The 24305-nt window shown below is 41.0% G+C and overlaps 1 protein-coding gene across 2 annotated transcripts in view; it reads right to left on the bottom strand.

The window, feature by feature from the left end:
- Positions 1 to 24305, bottom strand: part of PROM1 (prominin 1) — a 119786-nt gene that overhangs the window by 6318 nt on the left and 89163 nt on the right. For both annotated transcript variants that reach the window (XM_087724628.1, XM_087724627.1), the window contains 6 exons: positions 22390 to 22407; positions 16251 to 16304; positions 15802 to 15882; positions 15647 to 15715; positions 14761 to 14853; positions 13579 to 13694 (listed from right to left, as the gene is read on the bottom strand). In XM_087724628.1, coding sequence (XP_087580754.1) covers positions 13579 to 13694; positions 14761 to 14853; positions 15647 to 15715; positions 15802 to 15882; positions 16251 to 16304; positions 22390 to 22407 — 431 coding nt within the window. The remainder of the gene's footprint in view (positions 1 to 13578; positions 13695 to 14760; positions 14854 to 15646; positions 15716 to 15801; positions 15883 to 16250; positions 16305 to 22389; positions 22408 to 24305) is intronic.

Raw genomic sequence — 24305 nt, 5'->3', positions numbered from 1 at the left:
TAAATTGAACTAAATTTGGATTAATCAATTTATCAGACTTGAAAAAATGCTGAAACCTAAGCTGAGGCTGCCATCCACTGGTGAATGGAAAATATACCATATCCCTATAAGACTAAGAAAATTATTGATAAGAGAAATAAACAACATTCACTTGGTGGACTGTGGTGATACTTACTGTTTTATAACTATCTACTTTATGATTACTGGAGTCTCTATTGTGAGAATAAGGAAGACTCTTAAGTAAAGTGACTCTTGATTTGTGGAAACTGCCTGGACTCCTTAAATGGAACTGATTAATAGTCCTGAGATGTGATTATTGGACTTTCCGAGGAGCAACATTGGACTTGAATATATTGTTTTTGGACTTGAGTAAGAGCGGGACTTATTAAAATAAGACAAGATGCTCCATCAGGGGGAAATGAGTGAGATTTCAAGAGAAATGGTGTTGATGTTTCAAAGCATTAGGGGTACTATGACAAAGAATCACAGAGCGATACAAGAACCTAGTGCAAGACATAAATGAGAAAATAGAAAATATGCTACAACTGATAATGAATGAAGATCAAAGAGCCCAGGAAAGAGAGGAGACAGCAGAAACAATGGAGGAAAATAGAACAGACAAACCAGCAAACAAAGCAAGAAGATGGAAAGGAAAAGACAATAAAGATAATAATGACTGATGAAATAAACCAAGGGAAAAGTACTTTAAGAAATTTAAAAATGGAGTCGGATAACCTGTAAGATACTTGTGAAAGGGAGATAGGGGTTTGGGTGGACACTCTGGAGACCTGGCAGCTTAGGAGGCTAGAGATGCGAGAACTATTCAGACTGAATGGTGAAGATACAGATGCTGATAGAAACAAAGATCCAAGACAGGAGTATGGGAAGCAACGCAAAAACGTAAGAATTAAAGTATTAAAACAGGCAAGAGATGAGGATAGAAGTGAATTATTTTTTTCTTTTTTCTAATATAATAATGGCCTGATTAAAAACTAGAATAGAGGTAGAAAAAAGTATGCACACCTTTGTGCTTTTTTCTAATATAATAATGGCCTGATTAAAAACTAGAATAGAGGTAGAAAAAAGTATGCACACCTTTATATAAAACAATAGTTAGATGAAAAGATTGGGGGGTGAAAGATGGCATTAGTAGGTATGACTTTGATCAACCAAATAATGAAGGACTATGTCTTAATATAGACAACTATATTAACACTAGGATTAGTAATGATGTCCTGACTAGAAGTTAGAATAGAGGTAGAAATAAGAAATAGGGGGAATATTAGCAGATACTGTATAATTTTTATGTAATAGAATATGTAATAATTAGATAGAAAGATTAGAGGTTGGAAGATGGTATTACTACGTATGCTTAATAATATCATTGGCATTAAAATGGAACATTGAAATATTGTATACTACTTAAAAACAATCATGTATATCAATATCAGGTTTACTATGTTTTCCCCAAAATATGACATGTCCTGAAAATAACAGGTCCACCCACACAGGTCCCTCACCCCCCCCCAACCCTCCCAAGGCAGTCACATCCTTGCAAACTCCTGTGTCCCTGTGCCCCTTCCACCCCTTGCCCGTGGCATCGACTGTAGACCTTGAGTGCCCATTCCTGCACCATGGCGGCAGCCCCTGCATCCAGGCATTGCATCCGCATAGGCCGCACTACCAAGTGCCTACCACAGCAGCCACAGCATCAGCATCGCTGCCCTGGGGCTTCCATGGCAGGGCGGCCACCGGTGGCAGAGAGGCCTCCATACACAGTGGGTGGACATTGGCATGCATGCTTCTAGTGGGGGAGGTGGCTCCATGGTGGGGCAGTCATGGAGGACTACCTGGTACGCTCCGCAGCAGGGCAGTAAGGATGACTGAGGCGTTGCGGGTGTTGTTCCTGTTGCCATCACTGCCTGTGGAGGCCCCAGCCAGCCCCTTGCAGTTTATAGCAGTCAAATGGTGGGAAAAGCTCAGGGGATCTTGGCTCACCTTTTGCCCGCCACCTGGAGCTCGCTGCTACCCACCGCTTGGAGCTCCAAGTGGTGGTGGGGACAGCAGCAGTGATCTCCAAGCGGCGGCGGTGTGCTCCAAGCGGCAAGTGAAGAGGCAGGGGTGAACTCTCAGCACTTTTCCCCAACAGACCAGGATGGCGGTGAGCTTCAGGCGGTGAGCAAAAGATGAGCGAGGATCCCCTGAGCTTTTCTTACCACTCAACTGCTATAAACCGCCCAGGTCTGTTGGAAAAAAGTGCTGAGAGCTCACCCCGCTAACCCACCTCCCACTTGGAGCTTGCCCGCCACCACTACCCTGCCCGCCACATAGAGCTCACTGCCATCACCGCCCTCGACCTGGAGCACCAAGCTCCATTCTTTTAGTCATGTTATCACACATGTTTGGTAATATAAAAACCAATCTGGTAATCCAAACCCTCCATTTACTTTAGATTCTTGTAACATTTTCAGTTTTATTCTCTTTTTTTTCCTTGCCAAATAAAATGTATTCAAGTCCTCAAAAAACTTTTTTCCAATTTTTATGGGTATTGTTTGAAACAGGAAAAGCAGTTTCAGTAAGATATTCATTTTTACTGTGGCAATCCTTCCCAACATTTATACATGTAGGTTTTTCCATTTTTCTAAATCTAATTTTATTTGCTTAAGTAATTTTACAGTTATCTTCCTTTATTGTTGCACACCTTGCTCTTAAGTTTACTCCCAAGTACTTGACTTTCTTAACCAATTGAAAGTCCACTTTTTCCATCAGTTTCTCCTTTTGTTTTTGTATAAGGTTTTTAACTATCATTTTCAATCCAGGGAAAGCTCCCAAACTGCCAAGAGAAAGGATTAGTTGCATTCATTTGTTCTGCTCTGGAAGAAAATTAGAAGACCCAGAGAGATCTTCAGTAGAAGACGCTTTTTGTTTCTGCTCCAGAAGAAACCCCCAATCAAACACCCAGAGAGGCAGAAAGAGGGTGAATGACCACCACCTGCACTTTTCAATGGATCAGCACAGTTTCTCCCTTCTAGATTAGACATGTGACTTTCTGCTTCTATGAAAGTAGAAAGGCAGGTGGGAGAGAAAAGACAATTCTAAGCCTTCCAGCAAAACAAATCAAAGCCCAGCAGTCTTGGAAAAGGTGCAAACAAGAGGGATTCCCTTGGAGACACGGCCCTTGCTTAAGAGGGAAAAGGTAGCTTCTCCCCTCTCCCTCTCCCATTCCAAGCTGGGTTGGAGCATGCTTGGCTTGGCTTGCAAACTTGGAGATCTTGCAAAGCATGAGCCTTGTTGGGGTGCAGGAGGGGGAGAGGAAGAAAGCGAGGAAAAAGTGGAGGAGGAGGAAGAGATAACAGGAGGAAGTGCTGAGAAAACCATTTTAAAAACTAAGAAAGACCAAACCAAATCAGCATTGCACAAACCTCTTTGCAAACAAACCTGAAGCATGCAGTCATCTCAACTTGCAAAGCTTAGAGCAAGCAGTGAAAGCCCTTTAAATGTGTGTGCGCGTACACATGTGTGCGCGCACACACACACATCAAATAAAACCATGAAAAACAGGCAGGATGGTGCCAAAACACATGAGGCATCCTCAAACAAAAGCAAAAAACTTCAGATGAAGTGCAACAGAGCCCAGAGGTCTTGGAAAAGGTGTAAACAAAAGAGGGATTCCCTTGGAGATGTAGCCTGCCCCTATTTGCATTCCAAGAAAAAGACATTCCCCTCCAACAAAACTTTGGGAAAACCCCTAGTTTCAAGTTGGGCTGCTGTGTCCTTGTCTTGCAAACTTGGAGATGTGCGCAAATGGAACATGAGCCCAGTTGGGATGCCGGGAGAGGAAGAAAGTGGGGAAGAAGAGAAGGAGGAGAAAGAAGAGGTAGCAGGAGGAAGAGGAAGCAGGACCAGGAAGATGGGAAGGAAGCAGAAGCAGATATAGCAGAAGGAGGAGGAAGAGGAGGAAGGATGTGCAACTCAACTGTTGCAAACCAGTTGCAAGCACAGCTGCCGGAGGACCTTTGAACTGGGCAAGAGGGATTTGCATGTGTCAGCCTTACTGTTTGAGGGAATGAACAAAGCCTTCAACTGAATGAACATCCAGACTTCCAGAGCCTATTGTGTGAGGGGAGGAATGAGACCCTGTTGTCCCATGGAGTCTGCCTGGGTGTAAGTGGGGCATTTGCTTACAAATGGAGCACTTAGAAATGAAGCAATCTTTTAGGGCAATCCTACTGCTGTACCTCCACTTTCTTCAGACAGAGCCTGGCTACGAAGCTGCTGCTGGTGGTGGTGGCAGCAGCAACCATCTGAGCAGCCATGATCCGCCCTCCCCAGTCAGCCAGCCCTGCTCGACCTACTTCCCACTTGGCCAGCCGGCTGGCACAAGCCCTCACCACTCTTCTCCTCCTCCTCCTGCTCAAGCAGCGGTGGGCTCAGTGGGTCTCATTCTTCCCTTGGTGTGATGAGCTCTGGTGAGTTAGATGTAGGTGTGAGGGCTTTGTTCAGTTAAAGGCTTTCTTCCTGCACATGCAAATAAGCATCCCACCTAGGCCATGGACGGCATTAGTTCCTGCACCCAGGCCTTAGAGCCAACACACATGGTTGCCCTGGAGCCAGTGAGAAACTACCCTGCCGCCTTGCCCAAGCGCCCTAGGTATGTGCCCAGGAGGCGAGTATGTAAGCACTGGTGCCATGGGTGAAAGAGAAGCACTCAGAACTTAACCTGCAGGGCAAGACTGTCCCCGGAGATGCCAGGCCCCATGCATGCTCACCACCTCCCAGGGGTGAGCAAGGGGGCGGGATTGGGACAGTCCTCTGCTGGCTCCAGAGCAACTGTGCAGATCTAAAGCTGGCCACATACTGTCCCAGATGGCCACTGTCACATTGCAGATTGGTGCCCAGTCAGCCTGGATCAGGCCAGGCTGCCACAAGCCAGTCCTTTGCTATTTCCAGGGCAGGTCCATGGGTCTTGGGTTGGACAACCCTGACTTAATGGAACTGACTGCAAACCTGTTAGCAGAGGCATTGCAGATTGAAAAACCGATAACAGAAGAAATCGATCAAATTTACAGATTAAATTCAAGCTATACAAGAAGATACAAAGTGCCTAAGGAGGTCCACGTCAGATATGTCAAAAGATGAAATATTGAAGAAAGTGAGGAAAGAACCACTACAATATAGAAGAAAAGAAATTACAATGTTGAAACGGATCCCTTGGAAGATAAGAGATCTAAGAAAACAAAATCAATTTTTGACTACAAAGCAAAATGAAAAACGAATAAGTTTCAGGTGAATGGTTCCAGAGTGGATCCTAATTAACTGGAATTCTCAAAGATACAGATTGGACTCCACCTTCAAGACAGAGGAGTTACATGCGTGCATGAGAGACGTGCAAGTGTCTCTCATGCACGCATAAGGTGCATAAGAAGATAAGGAAATTAAAACAAAACAGGAAGAAAAAAACAACAGAAGCAGAGGTGATATTCAGCAGATTCTGACCAGTTCTGGAGAACTGGTAGTAGAAATTTTGAATAGTTTGGAGAACTGGTAAATACCACCTCTGACTGGCGCCATCCCCATCTATTCTCTGCCTCCCGAGTCCCTGCTGATTGTGAGGGAATGGGGATTTTTCAGTAACCTTCCCCTGGAATGGAGAGGGAATGGAGATTTTACAGTATCCTTTCCCTGCCATGCCCACCAAACCACACCATGCCCACCAAGCCACGCCCACAGAACCAGTAGTAAAAAAATTTGAATCCCACCACTGAACAGAAGATACAGTGCTGCAAAAGGAAGAAGAAGATAAGGAGAAAGAAAATATAGATCAACAAGAAGGATTAATGAAAGAACAAAGACTGAAAAGGACCACTAGGAAACCAAACCCTAAATATAATTAAGCAAGGTGGAAAAAGGAAATGGGATCCTGTCGATTAACATAAATGGACTAAATCCCCCTGCTAACCAAAGGAAATTTTTTACACAACTATGAAACTTGGACAGAAATAATTTGTCTGCAAGAAACACATATAAAGAAAAAACACTATAAACTCTTACAATGCCCCAAAATTGGGAAACTATACTTCTCATCAGCACACACACACAAAAAGGGTAGCCTTATGTATATCAAAGAGTCAATAGACTTCAAACAGATCTATTCAGATGATGAAGGAAGAATGCTGATGGTGGAAACAATAATTAATAAAAAGACTCTGATAATAGCAAAGTAATAAACAAGAAATTTTTTACCAAATATTACATAACAAAATATTGGAAATGGAATATCAAAATATTTGCCTTCTAGGAGACTTCAGTACAATTGTGGATGAAACACTAGAGTATAAAAGTATTAAAATAGGGGGGAAAGGAAGAAAGAGATTACCTAAGATGTTTTTAAAATGACAGAAGAAATTTGTATACAAGATGTTTGGAGAATTTGGAAAAGACGCAGTGTACCTTTTATTCAAATAGACACAACTCATGGTCTAGAACTAACATGATATGGATGTCTCCTGAATTAACAACTGACATACTTGAGATGAACCTAGTATTTGGGCTGACTACAATTCAGTAAGATTGACTTGGAAAAAAGCAAAGAAAAATTTTAGATGGAGTTTGAATCAAGCTATCTTAAGAGAGAAAGAATTTACAGAACCCGCAGTAACGGAAATGGAATTCTTCTTTAAAGAAAATAAGAGAGAAGATACCTGAAGATACACTTCAAAATTTATGGGATGCAGCCAAAGCATTAAGGACTACACATTGAGTGTGGTTTGTCAGCCACTTACAAATCTATCTAGTGGTGATGCTGACAATCCCACATTTTTCCAACTTACTAGAGCTTGTGGTCTATTTTGTCAAATGCCTTATTGAAATCCAATTATATTCTGTCCACATCATTTCACTGGTCCACTAATTTAGTCACTTTGTCAGACAATGAAATGAGATTTGTTTGGCATGATCTATTTTTGACAAATGCATATTTGCTTCTGGTTATAACTTTGCTTGGTTCTACATGTTGCTTGATTATCTTTTCCAGGTACTGATGTTAGGCTGATTTGGTCTGTAGTTTCCTGGATTCACCCCCCCCCCCAATTTTTTAAAAAAGATGGGAACCATGTCAGCTCTTTTCCAGTTCTCTGGTAGTTCCACAGTGCTCCAGGATCTTTGAAAGATATGGTTCAATGGTTTCTAGATCATGTTTGCCAGCTCCTTCAGAGCTCTGGGATGTAATCCATCTGGTCCTGATGAACTAAATTTATTTAGGGTAGACAGGTGTTCTCTTACCATTTTCTTGTCTATACTGTGCGCACTATTATTAGGCAAGTGAGTATTTTGACAATATTATCATTTTTATGCATATTTTTCACCTCCAAGCTATATAAACTTGAATGCTTAGTAGATATAAGCATATCAGGTGATGTGTATTTGTGTAATGAGGAAGGAGATCAACACCCTTTATTAAGGTGTGCATAGTTATTGGGCAGCTTATTTTCCTCAGCCAAAATGGGCCAAAAAAGAGATTTAACTGACTCTGAAAAGTCAAAAATTCCAAAAAGTCTTTCAGAGGGATACAGCACTCTTGAAATTGCTAAGATAATAGATTTGTTTGTTGTAAATAGTCAACAAGTTTGCAAGAAAGTTGTAGATTTACAGGACAAGTTTTTCCTGAAACCAAATTGTTTGTTAGAGAGTAGATTGTTCGTCTCTAAGTGGAGGATAATGGATTGGTTAATGATTGATTCCATGACTTTGCAGGTGACACAACATAAAGAAATTGGTCTGTAATTTTCAATTAGGCTGAAGATAGGGATGACCGTGGCTACTGACCATAGGTTGGGCAAGGAGCTGGTACTGAAAGATTTTTCATAGATTATACTTAAGAGGTTCTGCTACGGCAGTGCCTTTTCAACATTATCTTCTGTAAAATCAATATGTAGTAGATCGTTGCAATTAGTTGTGATACGACTAGGAAACGTGGGGCATGAGCCAAGGCTGTTTACAAAGACTGAATTGAAGAATGAGTTTTGGATACCAAGAAAGATAAGAAGGGTCTTTTGCAAAATATTCAAACATGTGAGAAACTACCTAAGTCTTTCTTTGATATGATGGATGATTTGGAGCTAAGAGATATTTGGTGAGAAAGGAATGCTAAAGAACAAGATTTTACATTTTTTTCTGATAGACATCAATCTTTTTCTAGGATTGACTTTATACTAGCTACAAGTGATTTGCTTTCTAAGATAAAGAAGATGAAGATATGTTCCAGAGCCTTAACAGATCATAACCCAATCTGGATGGAATTGGAATATGAGAAGGAATCTAGAAGGTGTTGGAGGTTAAATGAAAATTTATTTGGATATGAGAAAAATGTCAATGAATGTAAAAAATTGCTGAGAGAATATTTTGTTTTTAATATGAACAAGGGAAATGGTTTGGGATGAAAGCAAAGCATATATGAGAGGAGTTCTAATAAATTTAAATAAGCTACATAGATGTAGATAGGGGAAAAAAGAAAGGAACTAGAGGAAGAGATAAAGAAGAAAGAGCAGGAGTTAATATCCAACCCAGGTGATAAGAAGACAAAAGAGGATCTCAAGCCTTTAAGTCTGTTATTAACAAAATATAGAAGGCACGGATGGATTGTGTGTGTAGATGGTTTTCCTCTTGTTTGCTGTGGTAATTAGTGCATTCTGTCTTTATCTGGTGGCATAAGGTTGTAGCAGCTTTTGAAGTTAACTATATATCCAGTTTTGTTTTTATGCCAAAGAGATTTTTTTTTGATTGAAGCTTCCTTATTGTTATGGGTAATTTGTTTTTTTCTGGTTTGGGGGGTTATTAGAGGTATGTATAGTTTAATGACTCTTGACTTCAAGCAAAAAAGTGTTATAATGGTCTGGCTCAAGAAGCCTCAGTAGTGCTGCAGACTGGGGCAGGGGTGCAGCTGGCAGGCTCAGGTCTGCAACTCAGGGCTTAAACCTGTGGGATGTCATGTGCTAGGAACAGAAGACTTGCTAGGCAGCAAACGTGGAAAGGCAGCAGAAGCCGAGGACCCCCTGATCCCGCAGGACGTGAGGGAGCAAATGGAAGGTGGAGCTTTTGTTGAGTGGGATAAGCCGTTGGCATGGAATCTCCACACTGCCACCCACAGCCCATCAATGGAGCAGCTGGGAGAGAGGTTTGGAGGCCTGGAGATCAAGAGAGCAGAAGCCAAGGCAGCCATGGCTAGGACAGGGACAATCACTGTCACTGACTACCCTGTCAAGTCACTGACTACCCTGTCACCTCCCCTCATGCAGTCAGTGGTGCCAGCACTTCCTGGATGATTGGATCCTCCTTGCAGGGAGCAGTGGCAGCGTATTTCACAATCCTTCCCTTTGTAGTCCCAGGGGCTCAAGTGGGGATCAAGTCCCCTCCACCTTCTCTTCTGGTGGGATAGAAAAAAGTGGTAGGTGCAAAGGAGAGCCACTAATTGGCAAGAGCCAAGGAAAGCACAAGGAGCTGTCCATGTGCCTGCGACTACAAAAGTGAAAGCAGAAACCATGAATACATGAAGAGGAGATAGTGGGTTAGAGCTGTTAATTCCAGCAGAATATCACAACCTAGCTGAGGTTTATAGCAAAAAGGGATCAGATGTGCTCCCACCTCACTGACCCACTGACTATGCAATAGAGATTATGTCAGGGGCCAAACTGCCTAAACCAAAAATGTACTCTATGACAAAGGTGGGTTCCTACTGGTTCGGACCGATTTGGCTGAACCAGTAGTGATATGCTGGCCTGGGTCGCAGAACTGGTAATGACTGCTGACTGACCACACCCCCAAACTGGTTCGCCTGCTCGGACGCTTGCCCTTCCTTGCCTTCGCCACATGCATCCACTGCCACATGCATCCACATCCTGCCTACACACAGGTAAGCATTGCAGCAGGGACAGGGGCACAGGCAGTGAACGAAACCACTGCCTCCTGCCTCTGCACATCGAGGAGGCCAAGCAGCAGCGGGAAAAGCACGGACTTCAGGAAGTGGCTGCCAGCGATGCCCTCAGGTGAAGATGTGAGCGGTGAGGCTCGATCCCACTTAGAAGCCTCAGCTTACCCATGAGCACCATTGGCCTTTCTCCTTTCCTCTCCCGGCCAATATTGCTCACAAGTAAACTGCAGCTAGGATCTCCCACACGTTGCAACCTTCCTCCCAGCCTTTGCCTGTGCCTCCATGCCGTGGTGGGACGGGGCCAGCCCGGCAAGCTCGGTGACTAAAATAGTGCGGAGGCACCGGCAAAAGCTTGGAGGGGGATGCAACACATGGGGGCTCCCTGCAGCATTGGCTTGTCTGGGCTGCAGCAGTGTCCGCTGCCCTGAGCCGGCAGAGGGACCACAGGGCATGGCTGGGAGCACACTAACCTTGCCCTCCCTGAGTGCCAGACTCCACTGTTGCCATCACCCCTGCCCAGCTCACCCTCGGCTGGCTTTCGAGCTCAGAGGCAGCAGCCAGTTCCCCCTGCCTTCTGGATCACCAGGATGAGCGTGGCTCTCCAGGAGCTCAGCAACAATGTGAGAACAAAGCACTTTTTGGCTCCAGTCAGCCGGCAAGAAGAAAGAGCTGCCATCGCCACCATCTTCACGCATGCATATACCTTGGACTTACAATTCCAAGGCATGCACATGCGCGAAGATGGCAGCAGCTTTCTGCCCGTGCCCAGCACTGCCATGCTCCCGGAAGTCACCCACTTACCTAGGAGGTGCATGGGGGCTGAAAAGTGAACCAGGTGGAGTGCCACTTGCATACCACGAGATGGCTGCAGGAGGCTGATCTTAGGGGAAGAAGGAAACGGTCGTTCAGACAGTTCCGCCCAGCATCCCCGCCAACTGGAGACTGGCCTGGGACTCCTTCAGAGGCAACAGACCCAACAGAAGCAAGCATTCCTCTTGGTGGGGCAGCTGTGCTTGCCTGTTCCTGGCCCGAAGCCTCATAAACCACCCCGTGGCCCGGCCAAGCGCGGCTCACCTGAGCCGAGAGGCACCTAGCGGTGACGGCGGATCTGCCTGGCAATGGGCAGTCAGTTGCAGCACTGCCTCCTCCAGCCCAGGTGCAGCTAGAGCCAGCCAAGTACCTTTCACACATGGGCCACTCCGGGAGCCCCAAGGCCTTGGTTCGAAGGAATGTGCCTGGGCTTGAGGTGGCACTGCATCTGACTGCTCATTGCCAGGGAGATCCTCCGGCACTGCCAGGTGCCTCCCGGCAGAGGTGAGCCACACTTGGCCGTGTGTGTGTGTGTGTGTGTGTGTGTGTGTGTGTGTGTGTGTGTGTTTTGCAAGGCTTTTGGGCCGAATTCCTGCCTTTTGCAGAAGTGGCATATAATAACTGTGCATAGTAGCACAGGATTTATCCCTTTCAGGATTGCTGGTATGGTGGAGTTTGTGCTGGTGCCAGAGATCCCTTAGGACGACCATCTTCGGTGTCATTGGCTGAGTGGATGGAAATTTTTAAAGGAAATATAGAGTGGTAGTGTGCATTACAGAAAGCTAGGGAAACACAAAAGAAGCAAGAAGACAAAACAAGGGCACCACAGGGGAATTCAAGGTGGGAGATAAAGTGTAAAATTTCTCAACCCAAGGAAGCCTTGTAAAAAGCTGAGTCCAAAGTATGTAGGGCCTTTCCCAAATATCCAGATCATAAATCTAGTTACTATAAAATTGCAGCTACCAAAAAGTCTTAGGCGATTCCACCCTGTATTTCACTGCACCCTGCTGAAAACTTTATGCAGCTACGGATTAAGACTCGCTGTGGAAGCACCTCCTCCTATTCTGGTCAAAAGAGAGGAACACTATGAAATTAAGGAGATTCTTAACTCCTGGTACCATAGAGGGAAACTGCACTCTTTAATATTATGGAAAAGTTACCCCTAGTTGATGCAGAATGGGTGGCAGCAACAGATGTGAATGCAGCTAGATTAGTGCATAGATTTCATGCTGAGCATCCAGGCCAGCCCAAGTGAGGGTGGCCTTAGAAGTGGATAGTAATGTCTAATGTTGTGTGCAGTGTTGTTTTTTTATTTTCCAGGGCTGTCATTCTTTGGTGGTGGTGGGGGGGTTGTCATATCAAACCTGACTGGACTCTATAGTTGTCTGTACCTGCTTTTTCTCTCGGCTTTGGCAAACAGTGATGGGAGGGGGCAGAGGTGGGTTCCTACCAGTTTGCACCTATTCGGTAGAACCGGTTCATCAAATCTACCGAACCGGTTAGAAGAGGTTCCACCAATGGACCCGGAAAGCAGGCCACACCTACAGAAGAGGTTCCAAAAATTTTTGAAACCCACCATTGGTCCTTGGATATGATTATTCTACACTATCATGCTCATATTTATAAAACTCAGTGCCTCTATGAAAGGTAAGGATGACTACTGCGTTTGTGGTGCAATCAGAACATTGCGTGTGTTGAAGTTGTTTTAATGCAAACCAAAGATGCCTTTTAAAAAACAAGTTTACATCATATTCTTATGCATGCCAGTGCTGTGTGTGAGGTAATTTAAGGTGGTTCTGACAAGTGTCGTCGGCATCTTCATATCCGGTCACATGAGCAGCAAGCCACTCCCATCCGGTCACCTGGGTGGTAAGCCACTCCCACAAAGGAGGCCACACCCAGAGAGTAGGTTCGAACAATTTTTGAAACCCACCACTGGGAGGGAGGTAGTAAATTCCTAAGGGTGGAGGGAGGATGTCGATGCAAGTGAACTGTCTGCTGCCGAGGAGACATTATCTGCTTTTGACTGAAGCAGACAGTTTTTCCCAAAGCAAAAACTGAACTTAATTGGTGAATTATGAACTGTGGGTGGCCCAGAAAGGAAAATGGGAGTTGTGGGTTTTCACAGGAAAAATCCCAGAATTGACTTTGCTTCTGCCATGCTTAGATTGATTTTTCAATGAAGCTATACTCTAGGTTAATCTAGAGTTTCCTTTGTTAAATATACCAAATGGTATTATTGACAGCTACTTATTGGATGACAGAGTTGTCAGCTAGCCTCCCACTTGATGCAGAATTTGTTTCGTGGTTGTTAAAATCTTCCATTACTACTGTGCTGCATTTTCTTCATCCATTAGTTAACTGATTAGCAAAAAGTTAATCCATTTCTTCTGCTTGGTTGGGTTGCCTGTGGTATACACCTATGCCAATGTTATTCTTTTTTCCTTTTATTTTAACCCCTTATGCATTCAAGAAGTCTTTCATCCTTGGTTCTGTGAATTTCTGTAGAGATATAGTGTGATACACATGAGGTTTTTCCCCTTAAACACCAAAACATCAGGCATGTTTTAATGCCTGTGCATCCTGCAACTCTTAGGAGCCTAGTTTTTCTTACATGCATCCAAATATAATAGCTCAGTCTATCCCATTCTTTCATCCAATTTTGGAGAAAAGTTTAAATAATTCCAAGCAAAGACATCCCAATGAGTTTTTACACCACCACACAAACGCTCACTGTGAGCTCAAAATGTTTCAGCTTCTTCTGACAATTTATATATCCATTCAATTTCCATAGCCACACCATCCTGCCAACTGCTGCTCTGACTCATTCTACTTTTACTTACTCATCGTACACGTCCTCAGTATCCATCCTGCGGTAGAATTTGGCTAATTTGACCGCACAAATAATGCCAGGGATCAGCAAGACGCAGCAGCCTCCTAGTCCGAACCAGAAGGCATTCTAGAAGAAAGGAAAAAGAACAATTGGATTCATATCTAATCCAAGGTGCTTAGGATGCTTCTTCCTCATTCCTTCTGTAAGTTTCATCACAAAGCTATTCATCCTTTTTCACTTAGGTAAAAACACCAAACTAGAGTCATTTGAGTATCCTAGCAATAAACAAGCAAAACCTCAATTTTAAGAAGGATGGAAATGTGTGTTTCAAGGGATGCGGTTGTTCAAGTATAGTTGCTAAGCCCTCAAACTTAGCAAAGGCATTTACTGCTCATGAGATCATAGGCCATTCAGTCTTTTCTTCCATGGAAAGTTTACTTTAGCCTTGAATGCAACTTCCTTCTTGTTTTGCTCCTCCAGGATGAAGCTTTTCCCTGTGGAATCTGAACCCCTGCAGAGCCCTAGGGTAGTCCAAACCAGAGAACAGATCGTAAAACCATAAGCAGATGATGTCAGGGACAAAACCATGAAAAAAGAATCCTCCAAATATGCTATCAGCTTCCAAGAATCATGTGCAATTCCCAGAAACTGCCATTTTTACATAACACTTTTCAGTTTTATGACATCATAAATCATTCTGCTGTGAAGCCTGGTGATGAATTTAGGAAGAATTCTGAAACAAAAACTGAGATTTATAAATAGCTAGACAGCTAATTTTAAATGAATCAAACTCAAAAGACAGCAAACAGCTTTGGTTTCATATTTAAATGGCAGTAAAAAAAATTTTTTTCTTGACTTGGTGTTTTCAGATAACTAAAATACACACACATTTGTGCAGGCATATTTTTTCTTATTTATAAGTTTTTCCCTTATCTTAATAAATATATTTTCTTTATATCTTTCCTTTATCTTGATCAAGATATTTTTGAATAAGGCTGGTTATTTTAAAAGAAATTTGTTTTATGAGGAATCCAACAGAAAGTGACAAAAAAATCCACAGGAGAAACAATAATAGAAAAGCATTTTCAATCTAATTGGCTTCTCCATTCTAAAAAGCAGATAGTTTCTGGCAGAGAGATGGTTTAAACAAAGTCTGCTCCAACATCCACATCCTCCCCTACTTCCAGCTTACCAAAGAATCCATTACATAGCTGCACAGAAAAATATCGACAGCGGTATCAATCGTATTTGCAATTGGTTTACAGGTTGCTACCTGTGTAGTAATCTGCAAGAGATAGATACAGATTTGATGTTTTAATGTGTCCATGAACATGCTTCTCCACACCTGTCTTAAGACGGAAATGAATTCAAATGTATTCAATTTTGATTCTTGGCAGCCTCTGCCATATTCAGTGACGTGCAGTGAGGTTTATGGCCGGTGAAGCACTGACACAGTGGTAGGTTTCAATTTTTTTTAGACTTGTGGACTTCAACTCCCAGAATTCCACAGCCAGGCATGCTCAGTTCTGATTTAAAGTGATAGCATTTGTTTTTTTCCCTTTGCGAAAAAGTTTCCTTCATTCTTTTTCTTCTCCCTCCCCCCCTTCCTCCTTCTCTCCCCCCTGTAAAAGGAAAAAGGCAAGAGCTGAAGGCTGAGCTAGTTGCTGCCAGAGTCACTGTGGATGACTCTGCTTAACTGTTTAAAAAAGCCTCTAAAAAGCGCCCTCTACAGGAGGAGGCAGGAGAACGACATGCCTCACCTACATCAGGAATTTTTAGGCTTTTAACCCTTGCTTAACTTTGCTCGAGTGATCATAAAACGCCTAAAGTCAGACTAGATGAGGCACGACATTCTCCTGCCTCCTCCTGTAGAGGGCGCTTTTTAGAGGCTTTTTTAAACAGTTAAGCAGAGTCATCCACAGTGACTCTGGCAGCAACTAGCTCATTTTTTTTCTTTTCATGATGACAGTGGTGAGGCTCTGCCTCCCCTGCCTCCCCTGACTGCACATCCCTGGCCATATTTGATCTAGATTTTCATAACTGATGAGAAAACAAGCCAATAAACCAAAAGGTCTTACCGAATCCTTCACCCACGTTGAATACTGCTCAAAGTAACCTAAGATAGTATCCATGTATTTCTTAGCTTCCTTGAAAGAAAGAAACCATTGTTAAGAAACATAGAATCCAAAGTGTAAGGATTTGTTTTAAGGGTTACTATGACAAAAATATTTACCTGGACAATTATAAATGAAGCATTGTTGTTTATGAGAAGTTGAGTGGCTTCAATGGCATTGATTACACCTCTCACTTTTTCCTGGAAAAGCCAGAGAAAATATCTTAAGTGAAGCCCATCCTCCAATTGTGATGAATTAAGGGCTTGAAACAGTGCCTACCAAGATGCTGGATTTTTTTTAAAAATCTAGATCACCATAGTTATTTAAAGAAAAAGGATTAAAATCCATAGTAGGAGATTTAAAAAACAAACTAGAAAGATCACTTATCTTTTATTTAATTTCCTATTAACTGGAGATAATGTATACTAAAATGTTCTGCTTATTCTTTAATGTTTAATTAAAACTTTAAAAAAAAAGACAATAACCAGTTTTTAATAAAGGTACCACACTTGGCAAAACTGAGAAATAAATATTCATTTATTCTAGAAAATAAGAAAGAAAAACTTACTGGAAGTTCTAACGAAGTTTTCTGTAGTAGCCGAATACTCTGGTTTAAAGTACTCTGGTTTAAAATAAAGAAAAGAAATATTTTATCTTTAATAGCTTGAGCCATACACTTCTTCTTCTTTTAAACAATTTTTTTTATTTTTGAACAAAGACAAACATAAAAATAAAAAAGCCATCCTCCATTACAAATTGTAGAAAGTGTGTCAGTTGGTTACAGAATTTCCATGCATCTCTTCCATAGTCATCACCTGCTTTTTGCATATTTTAAGTTCACATATATTCATGTATATCACAATTATTATATCTCAACCTTAATTTGACTATTATTGTTTTTACATACTCTTACATGTTATATTCAAAATCTAGAATAGGATTATATAACATTCTATTAAATCATCCTAAAATCATCCAATCACAATACATCTTTATAACATATTCTAGATAAAGCTTTTAAACCTCCTCTCATATTCTCCATGTGTTGTTTATATAAAATTTCATATTATCAAACTAATATATCTATACGTATTGTTATCATTATTAATCATTATTTAACTATAGCTATTGTCACTTCATTTTATACATACCATTAGTAAACTATATTTAGCTTAGTTTTTATTATACATTTTCATTGCATCAATCTGTATCTTTCCAGTAATAGTGCAGTCTTATATCTCTTGCCATTTGTAGCATTAATATTTTAGTTACTTTCTTAATAAATCTTGGATGAACTTCTCTTCACAACATGTTGTTCCTTTCGTATCTCATAAAAGCTCAAAACCCAGCACCTGTTCTTTCCATCAGCTTATCTTTGGTTATCACTGGTGCTCCTGTCATGATTTCTCTCATCTCTGCCCATTTTTCTCTTTTTTCTTCTTCTGTGCTTTGAAGTCTGGGGTAGAGTTCCAATCCATCTATCTCCCCTTTCCATATTCTGCTCTTGCCATTACCAACCACACTCACTTTGTTGTCAGTATCCACAGATTTCTTATCTCTTTGCTCATTTTTTCCTTCCATTTTTTTGAACTCTGTCCTCCACATTCTTCATTTGATAAACAGTTTTTCCATCAATTTTTTCTGTTTTGTATTCCATATTCTCCCATCTCTTTTCAATTCTCTCTGTCACAACTAATAGATTTTGAATTTCAAACATAACACAGGTCTGCAAAAAAATAATTTTGAGAGCTGTTTTGGTTATTCCATGTAATCTTTATGTTTTTTGGTGCGCTGAATCTGAAAATGACCTCATAGGACATCATGTTTCCTGACAATTTAGGTAACTATGTTAAATAAGGCAATACCTCAAAATAAATGGAAATAGACATAAAATTAAAGTTTTATTACAATATTTTCATGAAAATCCTTTTTTGAACTGAAATGAGCTCACCTACACACACTAAACTCGATTCTTCTTCCTTGTGAAGCTCCTCTTGGTGCATTTACGCTTGTGAGTAGCATCTGGAATGCCTTTCTGAAGCACCCAACAATAGTCTGCCATCATTGTAATGCTCCACTTTCCCTGGTATCTCCTTTCCATCTCTTTAATGTCTTGGTGAAATCGTTCACCTTGTTCCTCACTCACAGCTCCCAAATTTTCAGGAAAGTAGTCAAGGTGGGACTGGAGGAAATGCACTTTCAAACTCATCAGGCAACCTAAAGCTTGAAATGCTTTCAGCATTCTTCCGACAATCTTTTTGTAGTGAGGATCTTTGTTATTGCCTAAAAATTTCTGTACGACTTCTTTAAATGCAATCCACTTTTCTTTTTGAGGATCCGTCATGGTATTGACAAACTCTTGATCAACTATAGGCCTTCTAATGTCTGGTCTGACGAACACACCTTCCTTCAATTTTGCCTCCGACAGGCATGGAAACTTGGTGACCAAGTATTTGAAGCATTCTCCATCTCTTGGAACTGATTTTATGAATTGCTTCATCAATCCCAATTTTATGTGGAGAGGTGGTAGAAGAACTTTATGGGAAGGTACCAAAGTTTCTCGGAGGACGTTTTTTTCAACGACTGTTAGCACCCTCGGCTGCCAACTCTTCTTGGTCTAGTGATTTTGTCGGTCTCAACCGTCCCATAGACACAGAAAACAAGGGTATTTGGTATACTCAGCTTGTTGCCCAAGCAGCAGCACAAGACCTTCAAGTCCCCACACACTTGCCAACCATGGTCTTCATATTTAAGTTTATGAAAAACCAATTCCAAGTTCTTGTAGGTTTCCTTCAATTGTACGGAATGACCTACAGGTATGGAAGCGTAAAAACCGTTGTGGAGTAAAACTGCTTTGAGACTTCTTTTTGAAGAATCTATAAAAAGACACCATTGCTCTGAATCATATTGGATTTTAAATTGACCCATCAGACCTTCGATATCAATGCAATAAACCAACTTGTTTTCCTGGGCGAAATAAGGAATGAACTCCTTTTCACGATGTCTGAACCATGAAGATGACACTCCTGGCAACAATAAATTCCTGCTTTTCAGTCTTGATCCGAGTAACTCAGTGGCATCTTTGGGAAGATTCAAGTCTCTTACCAAATCATTCATCTCCTCCTGAGAAAACAATTTTGGTCTTGTATCATCTTCAAAGTCAGAGCTTGATTCGTCATCTGGTTCAGGTATGACTTCACCTTCATCGGAGCTAGGTATCTCTTCCAAGGTAGCAGGGGGCTTGGGTACTGGTATATCTGTGCCATGGGGGGATGGGACGAATTTCTGAGTGAAGATTGGGGTATGAAATGGAATGCTTCTATTTGGAATTAAACCCTTTCACACTGCATGAACAAAAGTAACAGTCATCACTATGGTTCTTTTGCTCTCGCCATACCATAGGAATCCCATAATGGAAAGATTTTTTCTTACCCTTGAAACAGTTTCAGAGGTCATCAACACACCGTTTGCACACTTTATGAGGCGCCCAAACTTTATCTTGATCTCCAATTTTTAGTCCAAAGTATGCAAAGTATACTTTTTTTGACAAAGTCTGTAATATTCTGCTGTTGCTTCAACACTGTATATTCACCACAGATGAAACAGAAACTGCCTGGAGAATTAATACACTTTCGTGGAGCCATAACATAACGGTTGAAGAATGACGAGCTAACATGAATTGCGATGAAAAAGTGTGAACAGCCTAGAACCAAGAACCTGATGATGATTCGTGCACAAGTGTGGCATGCAGGAGAGAGCAGCTCTGTGTTTGTACACGAGACGTCACAGTGCTGGCCACACCCCCTGCACTGACCGGAGATGTTGCTATATGCTCTGTGTCTCCCTCCCACTGGATTCTTCAGGAAATATTAACCCCTTCTACCATTAGAAGCACAGACTTAAACCTTGCTTAGCTTATGTATATATTGTTGACCATCAGATTTACAGTGTTTTTTATTTTTACATAATTTGGACGAACCCTTTAAGGTTTTTTTTGGCATTTTATATCTTAAATGCATTTATGTGAATTAATTAATAGTAATTTGGACTTTAAATTTGGTTAAAAACCCATAATATAAAAAAATACAATTTTTTTTAAAAAAACGATAAATTTGAGGACAGTTTTGCATGTTGTGGCAAATTATAATGTCTGGGAGTTTTTTCAATATTTTATTTGTTTTCAGCACACCAAAATAAATGGAAATTAGATGAAAATAATCAAACAGCTTTTTAGTTGCAGACCTGTCATTTGCAATGTTACAGTTTCTTTTTCCTGCTGCACCATTCTTCCAATTTTGCAGGCACTGCCACTATAGGATTCAAGGCTATTTTAATAAACGTCAAACAAGTTCATTTATTATCTTTCAAGTCAAAATGTTGTCTTCCCTCCAATAGCTAGTGATAGAACTCCCAAAAAGCACCTGTATAAACAACTTGTGCTCTTCCTACTATCACTCTCAGTAAACAAACTGAAAAAACCTTGAATCTCAAGTGATCAAAGAGAAAGAAGAAAAACAATGTATCCAGCCTCCAGCCTTTAAGTGGCAATGTAGCTGCTTTTCCTCCTGTTGTTACAACCCTCTTTATAATCCTTCTTTATTATCTTCTTTATATTTCAAGCTTAAGAAAGAAAAAAAACCCTTAAATGGAGATCAAAAACAATCCAATCAATCCAATCAAGCATTATAAAAAAAGAAGGAAAATTTTAATCCACAGGTATAAGCAAAAGTGAAAAAAGAAGAAGAAAAAATTAATCCATTCAGTTTAAAAAATAGGGAGCCTTTGCAAAAATTTCATCCATGAAAAAAAAAATTAGAAATAGGATAACACACTAAGTTTAATGTAGATTAATTTCGCCGCTTACAGTCTTCTATCTTCAATTTTAATTTAAATTTTTTGGGGGTAGTCTCTTTTTCTAATAATAAAATTTCCTCACCAATTCGACACACTTTCTCTTTTCACTTTCTTCCCATTCCGGAGCTGTCCCAACTTCAGCAGCTTCATTAGCTGCGTTTCTGTTGCTGGAAAAAAGGCTATTACTGGATCCTTCAGGGATTTTGCGATGTCCCTGAGATCAGCAGGAGGTGCCCTTCTCAATCAGCATCTCTGCAGGATGGTTTAGGTCCGAATCCAGAGGCAGAAATATCGCCTGAGATCTCAGAGCACCAAGATCGCACGTCGTGCCGTCGCAACATCAGCTCCTTTCCCCAAGCCATACACTTCTTATGCCATTGGTTTTAATGCTTACTATACAATAAAGGGATGTGTGTGTGGAGTTGTTATAATTGTGAAAAGAACGATATGCAGCAATAGTACCACAACTAGTTTGGTTTAGTATACTCAAAATATTATTAATGCATACATTTATTATGCTTATTTGGTGGATGGTCCTAAAACTGCACTTGTTTGCAGCAAGAACAGAAGTTTATGTTAAGTGAATGAAAGCATTACTTTAAAGCAATGTTTCCCACCTTCCGCAACTTTAAGATGTGTAGATTTCAAATCCCAGAATTTCCCAGTCAGCATGTTTTAGAAACACTGGCAGCTAGAAACTGCTTTAAACTCACTGATTATACTTTATTCAGTCACATGGTAATTTAAATCAAAATATTTCCATTAAAGTGCAGAATTACATGTTATACAAACAATGAAGCCATATTGTGTGCTTTGAGATTTCACAACTTGTTGTTCTGTAATGTGGCTACAAATAATACAGAAATAATTGAAAGCCCTTGTATCCCACAACACCACGTGGTTTGGGAAATAGATTTGATTAACTCAGTGGGTGCTGCAGAATACAGTTTAAAAAGCATTTACTTTGGAAATGCATGGTGGAGGTTTGAGAGTTGGGGGAATTTCCATCTTGGTCTGCTTCTTAGAATTCTTCTCCTGTATTCAAGACACTCAGGGTTTGCAAACATTCATCCATTTACCCAATTATTCCAAGGGCAGATAGTGGGTATTTTTCTTCTGCTTATTTTTTTTTCTTAACAGCAGTGGAGAATAAGGACTGAGATGGGATGCTGTGCATATGCTTAAATTTTACAATCCAAGAAGAAAAGCACAAACCTGCTGAAGGTTATAGAAGCAGCTCAGCAATTATAGCATGACATACAGTTGCAAGAAAAAGTATGTGAACCCCTTGGGATTACGTGGAGTTTTGCATGAATTGGTCATAAAATGTGCTCTGAACTTCATCTAAGTCACAACAATAGACAAACACAGTCTGCTGAAAATAATACTACACAAACATTAGATGTTGCCATGGTTTAATTGAACATACTTTTTCTTGCAACTGTAATTCTAGGTTTTTCCTGTCTCTTACCACACTAGTTTGTGTATCATGCAGTTTAACTAATCGGCTACTAGATATTTATCTATACAATTATAAAGGGCCAGCATTAAAACAGGTATTTGCATGTCTCGGTGACAAGATTATAAAAATATCTCACAATTATTTTCTTTACAAATCTATGTAGCAAGTGTTCAGAATTTTTAACATGCTTTGATGCTTTTAAAAATACTTCTAGCTATTGAACTAACATTCAACATTAGCAAAGGCAATTTATTGTGAAGTCTTTGATGCTTTTTAGTCTTTGCTTCAACTGAAGTCAAGCTTAATTACATGCTTAATAAAGACAGCCAATGGTCTGAAGCAAGCTTAAGCTAATTATTCAATTTCATTATAAGAAAGAAAAAACACTTACCCTAGCTCTAACATATTTCTTGACAGCCAGTTTTTGAAATAAGAGATTGAGAATGATCAAAATTACTCAGCAGGAAAAATTATGGAAAAAACAATAAAGTAGAGTAGGCTTTTCAGAGAGGAAGATAGTCAAGACAAATTATGGCAACATTAATAGAAAATTAGCACAACAGACGGGGGGGGGATAAAAACTTCTGAAATCAATCAACATACAGAAAGCTACGGCAATTTTCATGACTATTCAGCTCGCAACCTCTATATTAGAGGACTTCTATGCTGGTATAACAAGAAAGATTAATTTAATAGTGGAAACACAGAGGAGGGTTGCTCATTTCTTTACTCCCAGTTTGGGTGCGCTTGCATTCATGCTTACACACACGATGCTTCTGCGCATGCACAGAAGCACCTGGGCAGGTAGGCAGAGTCTCCCGCCGCCACTACTACTGGTTCGGCCGATCCGGGCCAAACCGACAGCAACCCACCTCTGTGGAAGCAAACTAAAAATCTCTTTCTCAGTTAAGTGCTAGAAAAAAATAGAAACATGATAGTGTTTAGCTCAGTGGCTAAGACCCTGAGCTTGTCGATCAGGAAGGTTGGCAGTTTGGTGGTTCGAATCCCTAGCGCAGCTTAACGGAGTGAGCTCCTGTTACTTGTCCCAGCTTCTGCCAACCTAGCAGTTCAAAAGCACATGAAAAATGCAAGTAGAAAAATAGGAACCACCTTTGGTGGGAAGGTAACAGCATTCTGTGCGCCTTCGGTATTTAGTCATGCCAGCCACATTACCATGGAGACATCTTCGGAGAGCACTGGCTCTTCGGCTTTGAAACGGAGATGAGCACCGCCCCCTAGAGTCGGGAAGGTCTAGCACATATGTACTTTACCTTTACCTATGTTCACATAGGAAGGCATCCCCTAGTTTAATGAGGACTATAAATGGTCTAGCAGGTTCAAAAGCACTATTTTATTCTAGAAATCACTTTATGAGAATTAAGTCTATTTTTAAATTTTTGAGGGGATTTGCCGTTTAATTTCAAAATCTATCATCAATCCATCCATCCATCCATCTATTCAAGCAGCCACCTAATTTGTATGTATGCTGACTCCGAATTGGAACAGAATCACAAAATCATAGAGTTGGAAGGGACCTATGAGATCATCAAATTCATGCATATACCATCCCTATACAGCCTCTGCTTGCAAATTTCCAGTGGAGAAGAAATCACTCCATGCAATGTGTTCTGCCAATTGCCCACTCTTACTCTCAATAAATTCTTCCTAAATTCTACTTTATATCTACATCCTTGAAGTTTTGCCCCATTTCAGTGGTGGGATTCAAAAATTTTTACAACCATTTCTGTGAGCGTGGCTTGATGGGCATGGCTTGGTGGGCATGACATGGGAAGGATACTGTAAAATCTTCATTCCTATCCCACTCCAGGGAAGGATACTGTAAAATCTCCATTCCCATCCCACTCCAGGAAAGGATACTGTAAAATCTCCATTCCCTCCCCACTCCAGGGGAAGGTTACTGCAAAATTCCCTCCCAATCAGCTGAGACTCAGGAGGCAGAGAATAGATGGGAACAGGGCCAGTCAGAGGTGGTATTTACCGGTTCTCCAAACTTCTCAAAACTTCTGCTGCCGGTTCTCCAAAACTGGTCAGAACCTGCTGAATACCACCTCTGCCCCATTTGTTTTAGTATTCACTTCTTGAACAAGTGGGAATAAATCTCTCCCCTTGATATCTGAAGATAGTCATCATATCCCACTCCAACCTCTTGTCTATAAGCTAAACATACCCAGGTCTTTTCACCATTTGCCATCAACCGTGAGGACCCCAGGAAACTGATGAAATATTGAGAGGGTTATTATTAACACCCAATATTTCTTTCACCCAATATTTCCTAGTTTTAGTTTT

The sequence above is a fragment of the Thamnophis sirtalis genome, unplaced genomic scaffold, assembly GCF_051295495.1.
Source record: "Thamnophis sirtalis isolate CommonGarterSnake01/CBP01778 unplaced genomic scaffold, rThaSir2_p1.2 scaffold_10, whole genome shotgun sequence".
Classification (NCBI taxonomy): Eukaryota; Metazoa; Chordata; class Lepidosauria; order Squamata; family Natricidae; genus Thamnophis; species Thamnophis sirtalis.
The sequence above is the reverse complement of the archived record's forward strand: the minus strand, read 5'-3'. Positions and strand labels throughout refer to the sequence as shown.